Source organism: Castanea sativa, chromosome 7 (assembly GCF_040712315.1).
Source record: "Castanea sativa cultivar Marrone di Chiusa Pesio chromosome 7, ASM4071231v1".
Lineage (NCBI taxonomy): Eukaryota > Viridiplantae > Streptophyta > Magnoliopsida > Fagales > Fagaceae > Castanea > Castanea sativa.
This window is the reverse complement of record NC_134019.1, coordinates 28233336-28244278: the sequence shown is the minus strand read 5'-3', so window position 1 is coordinate 28244278 and position 10943 is coordinate 28233336. Positions and strand designations below refer to the sequence as shown.

General features: G+C 35.1%; 1 protein-coding gene across 1 annotated transcript; it reads left to right on the top strand.

The window, feature by feature from the left end:
• The first annotated feature begins 2521 nt into the window (after positions 1 to 2521).
• On the top strand, positions 2522 to 10658 carry LOC142643051 (uncharacterized). Its single transcript, XM_075817583.1, has 6 exons — positions 2522 to 2835; positions 3744 to 3949; positions 4207 to 4498; positions 8460 to 8567; positions 9603 to 9847; positions 10247 to 10658. Exons 1-6 carry the CDS (start codon positions 2629 to 2631, stop codon positions 10362 to 10364), a joined length of 1176 nt encoding a protein of 391 aa, XP_075673698.1. The 5' UTR covers positions 2522 to 2628; the 3' UTR covers positions 10365 to 10658.
• Positions 10659 to 10943: the final 285 nt, after the last annotated feature.

Here is a 10943-nt window from a genome sequence, read left to right as displayed (position 1 = left end):
TTAAAAAATGAGTTTTTAAAACGCTCTAAAAAATGCTACTTTTTGAAAATGTACTTTTTAAAACAGCTTATCCAAACAGACTTTGTCCATGTGGCCAACTCTTAGTTTCTAATATATATCCATTTAACCAAAAATAGAAAAGAAAAAAGATATGAATTATGTAACATCCTGTGGTATTAGTATTACCCCTCTTTCGCATCATTCTGAGCTGACCCTTTTATCAAGTCAAGTCAGAAGTATTTTTCTAAGAAAGAGTATTTGTCAAAAGAACAATAATTTTGTGCCCACATATCTACAATTCTACACAATAGGTCTATATATACCACTTTCAAAAGGGTATATCATGATTAAATGTTCTCCACGTGAAACGAACTTACAGATATTTGAGTGGGGGTGTGAATATAACAAAGGGAAGAAGGCTTGAAAAAAGTGGTATTTGGATTTTAGAGTAGTATAACTGCATAAGGAATTGGTGTTTGGTATCAGTCTTTTTATTTTTTATTTTTTTTTAGTTTTGTTTTTGTGTTCTAAAAAAGTGTTAAAATATATTTGTACTTTGAAAAAGTAAGAAAAAAAAATATTTAAAAAAACTGTATATAAAAGCTAAAAGTTTGTTGAATAAATTGTTGGTGATCAGACAGTTTTATCATCTGTGAAATGCATTGTTTTACTTGTGTTTTACGTGTATATTGATACAAAGGCTATGATCACTTTGGTTCGTGGAATTATGTTCCCCAAGGATTGTATTCCAAACATGGAAATGAATTCTGTTTATATCAAGAATGTTTTGAATGGTTTTTTTTTTCGTCAACAAAATTTATACATATTGCAGCTCTTCTCGGTATATCAATGGGTATGTTGGATGCATGTGTGCGCTCTCATGTGTTAAAATATCTTCTAACACATTTCATTCATTTATCGAGTGTAAGAAATATTTAGTGCTAGGATCTTGGGTTTGTATCGAACCTACAAACTTGATGAAATTGACCCAACTTGACGTCTTGGGTTGTAATTTTATTATGAGATTTGAGTTGGATCGAGTTCAAATGAATAGTTTATCCAATCCATATGACCAATTTGGTTTACCATATATGTTAATATATCTTATCATTCTTATTCTAATTTTTTAGTTTAATTTAAATTTGTAATATAGTTTATGCATATAATGTGAATTATAATAATTAAATGTAAAAAGGTTAAATAGTTTATAAAAGTCCAAATTCTAATGAGGTATAAAACATGTATTTTAAGTTAGGCTTGTTTCTAAGTTAGTATGTGATTAGTATTTTTTTTTTTTGAGGGGGGTATGTGATTAGTTTAGAATTTCTAATCTGACAATATTGGATCGGGTTGAAAAAAACTCTTCAAATCAACTGTTTAACTATAAAACTCTTCAAATCAACTGTTTAACTATAGAATTTCACACCACCGCACATAGGGGCGGAGCTAGAAATTTTTGTTTGGAGGGGCTAAGTTGCGACACTAATATATTTATTAAGACAACTTCCATACACACACATATATATACACACACTTTATTATTTGATAAGTTATATATATATACACACACCCAACAAAAAAAAAAAAGAGCTTAGTATTTTTAATCAAAATTATTTTTGACGGCGATCTTTTATAAAATAAAAGTCATTTTTTCCATTTTTATAGTCAAATACTTAAAAAGTTTCATTTTAAATACAAATTATCAAATTTTGTGCTAAAGTAAATAAAAAAATCTTTCAATTGAACTAATGAAATTTTCAAAAATATGAATGATCCAAAACTTGAAAGAATAAGTTAGGCTTCAAACATATTTAAAGTTACCTTACTTTAACCTATTATATGACAACTAAAGACACATTTCATGTGTAGTTTTAGTGACAATTTTTTTAATGAGTCAATGACTTTTTACGTGAGAGTTGAAAAAAATAGATTCAAACATGTTTGATACCAAATTTTATCAAATATTTAACAGATATAAAAACACATTTTACAATAAAAAATAGAATGGTGAAAAATAAAGTTATATCTCTATAACTATTAGACCAATTATTTTTTTAAGAGCATTATTGGACTAATTCAAATATTTGGTGGGACCAACTCTTATTTTTGTAAACTAAATTTTGAAAACATAAAAATAATTGTATATATATTTTAAAAAATTTTAAAATTTTAGGGAGGCCATGGCCCTCACCCTTATATATGCCTCTGCCCTTGACTGCACATCCTTGGTGCGATGGTCACTCTACAGGTATAAGTGCTTATGGAGTGTGGGGGTAAGGGCTGAGGTTCAATTCTCTAGGAGAGAGTTTCATACACATATACACTTAAATTAGACTAAAGTAGAAATTCTACCTTGTATAAAAAAAAAAAATATAATTTCACAACATTCTTCTTTGAAGCAACAAATTTTTACTGTTTGTCTGAACCCACTATGTCATCACATTTTTTTTTTTTAAAACATTTTACCAATCACTAATAATTTGTGTAATTTTGTTTTGTAGATGGACTTTTTGTATGCCGTGACTGTCCTTAATTTGTGGCTGCAATTACACACGCAGTCATAGAAAAAAACACATAGACATAGAGAGAGGGAGAGAGAGAGAGTAGCGGTGGTTGTGGTTGTTGTTAATGGCAACCTCTACCTCTACCTCCTGGTTCCTCTCCAATTCTCTCCCTCTTCCTCAGCGACTCTTTCCTTCTCCTCCATGCCCTCGCTTCCCTTCCTTCTCCCTCTCTTTCCCTCTTCGCTCTTCCGCAAACCATAGAAAATTCCAAACCCTAGTCCTCGCCTCTTCCTCCGCCGCCTCTTTTGACGACCTCAGCTCCAACTCCAAGGTCAGCTTCTATCTACTATTTGCTCTTTGTTTTGCTTTCTTTCAATTCAATTCAACTCGATCAATTTCGTTTGTTGATTATTTGAGAACAGTGAGAACTTAGTTTTTTTTTTGCACAACTAAGTAAGACTGGTATGAATTTGTGTGCTTTAGTTTCAGCATAGTCTAATAAGTAGGTAGTGAATGAACTGATTTGGGTTTTAATTCAAAGTATAATTAATTGATTAATCTCTGAGTTTGAAATGAACTTTATGGTAGGTGTAATCCCTGTTTAAAATTTCAAAAGCTTTTCAGATTGAAAAAACTTAGCACATAAAATGACCAAAAAATTATATGTTGAGATTTTTATTTATAGAATTAAACATAGTTAACCGGCATTCTTAATGGGGTGTTTAAAGAAGTGGGTTTAAATGCTGCTTCATCGGAAACAAGCACATTTTTATCTTCAATGTATCTTATTAGTAGTTGCAGGGGTATACAAGTAGCAATGAATTTGTAGATAACTTTTTTTTTGATAATTCAATAGTTGGAGGAGGGATTTGAATCCTATATGTTTCCATTGAAAACACTAGGAAGTGCCCGTCTAGGAAGCATGGACATGGGTACAAGTATGACATAGCGATATGAGCAATTTCTGAAAAATTATAGCATAAAACGGCTGGTACAACACCGGAATGATGCTGGTATGGCACCCTAAATGAAGTGTCCATGCATCCTAGGTGCCATTTGAGCTACTAGGCTCTTGGCGAGTTTGTGTTTGTAGATAACTTAGCAAGTTCTTTTTTTTTTTTTTTGGTTGGGATCTTTAACTTCTTTGTATTTGATGTATGCTTGCTATAATCAATGTATATACTTAATAATGGTTGTGTTTTGATCTTGTATCTGATGTTAGAGTGTTTAATATTTCAGAAATCGGTTCTCTCAAATTTGATACAAGAGATAGAGCCATTAGACGTGGGCCACATTCAGAAAGATGTGCCACCAATGACGGTGGATGCCATGAAACGGACTATATCTGGCATGTTGGGCTTACTTCCATCTGATCAATTTCAGGTTCTCATTGAGGCGTTGTGGGAACCTCTCTCAAAGTTATTGGTTTCTTCAATGATGACTGGGTATGTTCATTTTCATTATTATGTGCATTACTTAATCTGTACTTTTATGTGATTGCTGAGGAGATAGAGACGAGAAGAGAACCTGAATTTGTACGCTTATTTGTACAGTTTTGGTGTTTGTAGGAAACCTTGTTTTCATTGTCTTCAAAATTATGTTCTCTTAAAGCCTATATATAGGATCTCCCTCTTTTTCATTCACTGACTTATGTCTATCAAAATTTCAAAGATTTATAAATGGTATTTATCTTCTATTGCAGGTATACATTGCGGAATGCTGAATTTAGGCTTTGCCTTGAAAGAAACCTTGATATGCAGGAAGGAAATCCTGAAAAACAAATACCAGAAAATAGTAGACTTGATTTACAAGGGTTGTTGCTTGACAATGCAAGTATAATTAATTTATCTGGAGAACATGAATTTTCTTCCAAATTTGAAAAATTCACTGAAGACTTGTCTGAGAATTTTGATATTCAAGATCTTGGTGAAATGTCCCCTGAAGCTCAACATTATATTCTTCATTTGCAGTCTCGTTTATCTTTAATAAGGAAGGTATGTTCTAGCACAAAATAATTTTTCTTGGTAGATTAATAGATCAGAGTCTATGTTTTTGAATTAGTTGAATTTCATGATTCATTAAATGACTAAGATAATGGTATCAAAAGTTGGACATTGTTGATATTTTATCTTGACATTTCAATTGATATTTTATCCTTTGATCTTGGAAATAGTGTGGTTGGCAGTAGATGGACTACAAAGGTCTGATAGAAGGCACATCCCTGATTAATGAAGTAGACAGTCCTTGATAGAGTTCATTGGAGAAAATGGAATTTAGCTTCCCCAACTAGTCAGTACTTGGGATTTAGAGCTTTGTTTTCGTGGAATTTTATGGAGGGATTTCATTTATTGGGCTAATGCTGATTTGATGCCACCATTGTCATCTTTTTCAATCCAAAGTTTTGCATGGTTCATGGATTATTATGAGCCGTAAGTCATGGCATGATTGGAAAGAGCATATGAACACTAAAAGGTGGATGCTTGTTCACAGTATCTTAATATATCCTATCCCAAGTTTTGGAAGTTTTATGTAAAGTTTTTTGGACAATAGTCATCTACAGTAATTTTGGAGAAGTGGATATAATTCTTACATTATTGACCATGCTTATGTACCTGTTAACATAGTTGACAGACACAATCTAAGGTTAGCAGTGCCCACACTAGAAATAATATTAATTGAGCCATTTGCCAACACACTAGGAAGATCTGAAGATGCCCAAGGTTGGAAAGCAAACCTGAAGTACCAGTCATATAATAATCAGTGGCCTCCTGAGTAAATGACCCTAGTCAATGACCTAGGATTCTTGAGTGGCGAGAAACAATTTGAGTATGTCTTACCTAGAATAGCAGTGGAAGAAGTCATGCAATCAAGTTAGATTGTAGAGACACTAGATAATACTTTTCTTAGGAGTGGATACTACTACGGTTGTGAAAGTTGGTGAATGGATGCTACCAGTTGTGGAAGTTGTTGTAAGTAACTGTGGAGTATTTTCATTCTCCTAAAGACTAACCTAAAGAGTTGAGAGTTTCCCATGAGATCCCAACAAAAATCTAGCGTATGATTCTCACCAGGACAGTAATTGCATTTGCAGGGACCGCAACCTCTGCCACCCCTTCCCCTTACTCACAGTCTCAATGTACCCCATATCAGTGCCAAAAGCGGATTTCTCATTATAGGATTTTGTAACTGGACCCGAAACAAATAGAGAGGCTACCTAAGTCGACTAAAAACCTCACCAAGAAAGGGCAATTCCTTCCTAAAGTTTGTGTCTTTACTAGCTCAAATATTGGAGGCAACTCAGATAGAAACTAGGCTACATGCATGCACACTCTTTGCTTTTGCATGACTGTGATATCAATAGAAAGTCATTGGTAAAGATTAAGCTCCTCATATATACCCGTAAACTTGGCATAACAATCTTCTGGAGAGAGGTCATTAAGAGCAAGGGAGAAATAAGCTTGATGGAGGTTATAAATGTGTATGAGATTATTGACACCATAATACAACCTTTGGGCCTGTTCCTGCACAAGTCTATAGATCACACAACTGTTAGCCTATAGATCGTCAATAAGCTCAGAAGGCAAATGAATGATTTCAACTCCTTTACCACAATAGTCGCCAAAAAATTATAAATTAACCCAAGGTGTTTTATGCTCACATAAGTCATTACAAGTAAAGAATCTGACCCAATGTACTACCAGATAACTAGATAGTCGCACACACAGTTGCACATATCGGCACTTCAACACAATAATTGCACAGATCAACATGTTATTATAGCGGGTTTCACACGGAAAGATAAGTTGACACATATCGGCATGGATTGGGCCAACAGCAGTCGGAAAGGTGTGTATCGATTCTAACCAGAGAGATGGTTGATTGCAGGGGTTTAATTAGGCCAGTTGAAGAGCATATTAATGTTGGTAATTGGGAGTTGGCAATATTCTGGAGGCCTCAATGGATTTTACTCAGTTGGCGGAGGTCATGATGGGCTCAAGGATGTTTCTTGGTGTAGTAGTAGTCACAGGGAAGACTTGGCGCAGACTTGATTGCAGAGTTGAGCTGAGAACAATGTTGCCTTGGTCTGACAACATGATTGGCTGTTGTGGATGTTGACTGGGTTTGTTACCAGTGCAGGTTGAGGGCTAAGGCTGTAGTTTTTTCCTTTTTTTGGGGGGATGATTAATAAATAAAAAAGAAACCCTTGGCATACAAGAAATATTCTAAGAGAGAAAAAACATCAAGAGCTAAGGCTCAGGTTTAAGGGTTGAGGCTAGGTAATTGTAGTCACAGGGTATTGTTGAGTCAAGTTGATGTGGTTTCCGGAGAATATTCCCACCGGAGTTGATGGTGGAATGCCAGAATGCTAGCGTTTGCAACGGATATAGGTTTTTAATTGCTCTAATACCCTAGGTTGCACCGACACGTGTCGGACACCGGAACGGGTATGACTTGCCGGACTCCGGTGTTCGAGCAGTGTCTTTTTTTTTTTTTTTCTTCTCCGACACGGTGCCGACATGGCACTGACACGGCACCGACACGTCCGACACGCTAGCAGTGAAAAAAAAAAAATCACAGACCTCTGCCGGCATCTCAAGTTCTCAACCCACCCTCCCTCTGACCTCTGCCCGCTGCCTTCTGTCCCTCGCTGGAGCTAGATGGGCCGATCGGTGAGCTCCATAGACGTCGACGCCGTGCCCTTTCCCTTCCGATCTCTCTCTTTCTCTGGGCGTGGACTGTCCGACCTCTTCTCTTCTCTCTCTCTGTTTTTTTTTTCTTTCTTTCAAATATTTTGGTGAATGGGTGTACTGTGTTACTTTAATATAAGTTATAATGCGTTGTTTTTTTTTAACACCACTCACACTGACACTGACACTCGCTGGGTTATACTTTTTAAAGTTTGGTTTCCTTTTATGTTTTTAGTTTGATGTTGAATGTAGCCCATTTAAACTTTTGGTTTGTACTTTAAACATTTTATGTGTATTATTGTACTACTTTGGGGGTTAGTTTACTTATCTGTAGTTCTTATATAATTTAAATTCTAAACATAAACGTATTTTATGTCTTAAAATATTAAAAAATATGCCTAAATATAAAATTTAATTAATTATTTAATTGCTGTATTCACGCCGTGTCGTGTCCTTATTTTTCGAAAATTGCCATATCACCGTGTCCGTGTCCATGTCGGTGTCGGTGCATCATAGCTAATACCATGTTCTCAGGAAGTGTGTTTAGGGTTAATTAATTTACCCTAACATGTGAATATTATTTATATGAGGGTAATTACACTAATAGCTCAATATTACAATTTTACCCCTATCACAAACGTAAGAAGGCACATTGGGTGACTTACATTACGCAGATTCTTTTCTGCAATAATTGGGAGTTATTTGTTTGATTATGGGATTTGTAATCAGGTTGCAGATTACTTTGAAAAAGCAACTCATCTTATGTGAATCTCTTTACCAATTGACCGAGCATTTATTTTTGTATCCTAAACTACAAACTGACCAAACAGTTATTTCTCAAAAGTCTGGATATCATCCTCATAACATCCATAGTATATAGTATCCGAGTTCTAGGAAATTTCTTTTCATTTTGCATACCTGAGCTGGTTCGTCTGGTGATATGCAGGAAATGGTATTTCAGTAGCACAATAGAGTTGTTCTGTAGACTGGTCATTTAATCATATGAATCCAAGTGTCTTTTGATCGAAGACCTCTAGTTTGTTGATTGGAGTTCTGTATCTTTTTGATTGATAACACAATGTCTTAACTTGACAACTTTCAAATTCCTTGTTTTATTTTTAATTTGAAAGAGTCTTTTCCCTCTTCCAAGTTTGGACATTCCCTTGGTGATTTTTGCAATTTGATTCTTTTCTTATCTGCATCATGACTGTCATTGTGGTCAGAATGTGTAGTTGTGTACTCATAATTCAATTTTACTTCATCATAGGAACTTCATGAAGTCAAGAGGAAAAGTGCTGCGCTTCAAATGCAACAGTTTGTTGGGGAGGAAAAAAATGATTTGCTGGACTACTTGAGATCTCTACAACCGGAAAAGGTACTTAACTCTCATTTTATTTTATTTATTTATTTTTGATTAGTGAAAGATCAATTTATTGATATTAGAAAATTACTCTACTACACAGGAAATATGCTAGAGCAACTGTGAAAATCTCAACTCTCTCTAAACTGAGTAATGCTATGTTTCGTTTCTATGAATATTTCTTTCTGAGTTCTTGAGGGTTTTACTTGCAATAAGACTGTTTCTTTTATGACAGAATAATCCTTGTTCTGTTCTTTTCTCCACTAATAGAATGGGATGTGCAAATTTGAAAGAAGTTTCATATTGTTTGTTTACTTTTCAGGTAGTGTCAGTGAGTGTGTTAACTGCTGTAGTTGCTTCTAGGTTATGTGAGCTCATTGCTATCCTCACAGTGTTGTAATAGAGAAAAAGTCTGTGATAAAATTATACTACTAAACTCAATCACACATTCAGCTCCTGATTTGGTATAACTTGACATTTTCTGAGTATAGGAACCTGTTCCTGCAGTTCCTCCATTACATAAGGTTCGGTGAGCAATAGCTCAAGTGGCACTTCCTCCTCCCATAATATTGGGGTGGAGGGTGAGGTTGTTGGTTCAAGATCTCCTGGGTGCATGTGTAACTTACCAAGAAAACAAAATTTACATGCTCATATTGCTAAGTTTCAATCTAATTCATGGCCTTGGATGTATAGGGATGAAGTGTGGCCTTTGGTTAACTTTTGGACTGCATAGTGCAAGATATCAGGTTTTTCAACATTGCTTCTATGCTAATGTTTTAATAGTTTAAACCTGCTCTTATAAGATAGTAACTTAATTATAGTTATTACTAAAAATTTTCCTCCATATCATATTTGGGGTCTGGATGTGTTATTTACACACCAGTTTGCTCTTTTGATACTTTCTCATCTTGCATGCAACCTTCTCATTACCAATGAACTCCAGGTATTGGATTTACCCTCATCATGCAACTAACTTTGAATTTAGCTTTCTATCTTTATTTTTTTTTCATGTGTTCATCTTGTGGCTGATACAAATAGTTCTATGCACAGGTAGCTGAATTATCAGAACCTACATCTCCTGAATTGAAAGAAATAATCCACTCCATCGTTCATGGTCTCCTTGCCACCCTATCTCCCAAGATGCATTCTAAAGCTCCTCCTCTGTCAGAGAATTCCCCAACTGGAATAGTAAATGTGGGGAGTGAAGATTGTGCTGAGCTTGTTGAGAACACCTCACTGCAATTTCAGCCCCTCATTTCACTAACTCGGGACTACTTGGCACGTCTCCTCTTCTGGTTAGTCCAGCTCTTTCTTTCTCTGCTTTCACATTCATTTGATTTCAGTTTTTTTCCCTTTGTTTTAAGTTAGCTTCTTTCTATCTGGGTTTTCTTATTGCACTTGGTTGTTTGGGATTGAAAATTTGAACCATCCAAAAACTGAACTTGTTCTGAATCACGGTCATTCTGTGAATTTCCTTGCACTTTTTGGGTATGAGTAGTCTGAATTTGACTCAATGACTCATTTTTGGATAATTCAGTTCTTCTTTCTGGTGTTTAGCCTTTTCTTTTCTTCTTTTTAAAGTTTTCCACCCTTACTATGTATTCTCAATTGTATTCAGGTAACCTGTTCTAATCTTAAATATAATTTACTTGCAATTGTTGGTTCTTTCTAATCTGTCTTTTTTCTCCCATTAGGTGCATGCTGTTGGGGCACTATCTCCGAGGCCTGGAGTATCGGATGGAGCTGATGGAACTCTTATCCCTGCCAAGTACTGCTGAAAATGATGCTTCTAGTGGCGAGCAAGTTGCTTGAAAGTTTCTCTTTTGAACTGCTTCCATCTGTATATAGACGTGTACACAGAGCTTGTTTTGCGCCATGAAGAGGCTGGAAGTGAGATACAACCGTAGGCCACTTAAGCTTTTGCAAACGTAGAGTTCATTTATGCATGGAAGTTTACTTCTTGGTATGTTTGTTGTAAGTATATTGCGGGTTTCAATAGTTTTGTCTTTGTTGTCACTAACACATAACTGGAAGATAATGATGTATTTATTGTCTGTATTGAATTTATGTGATAATGATAATAAGCAAATAAATCTTACAGATAAATATGTGAAAGGTAGAATTTGGTGAAGTATACAACCAGGGCCACCTAATTGCTTGGAGAGTGAAAAAGGTTGAACATTTCATTGGATCAGGTCTTGTAGTTTTTGTTTTATTTTCTTTTGGCCTGGTGATTAAATCTTGATGGTTGTTATTTGCTGTCCCATTTACTGAAGAAGGATATGAATGTGTGATTTTATACAACCGCGTAATGGATATAATCAGAGATTTATAATTGATCCACTTAAGAGATTACTGTTATCTATTGGTCTGGGAGAATATGGATAAAGA

Excerpts from the sequence above, each read along its gene's own strand:
- LOC142643051 (XM_075817583.1), top strand. The coding sequence starts at position 2,629 with ATGGCAACCTCTACCTCTACCTCCTGGTTCCTCTCCAATTCTCTCCCT. Across the intron at positions 3,950-4,206 it reads GTTTCTTCAATGATGACTGG|GTATACATTGCGGAATGCTG; the intron begins GTATGTTCATTT and ends CTTCTATTGCAG. Across the intron at positions 8,568-9,602 it reads GATCTCTACAACCGGAAAAG|GTAGCTGAATTATCAGAACC; the intron begins GTACTTAACTCT and ends TTCTATGCACAG.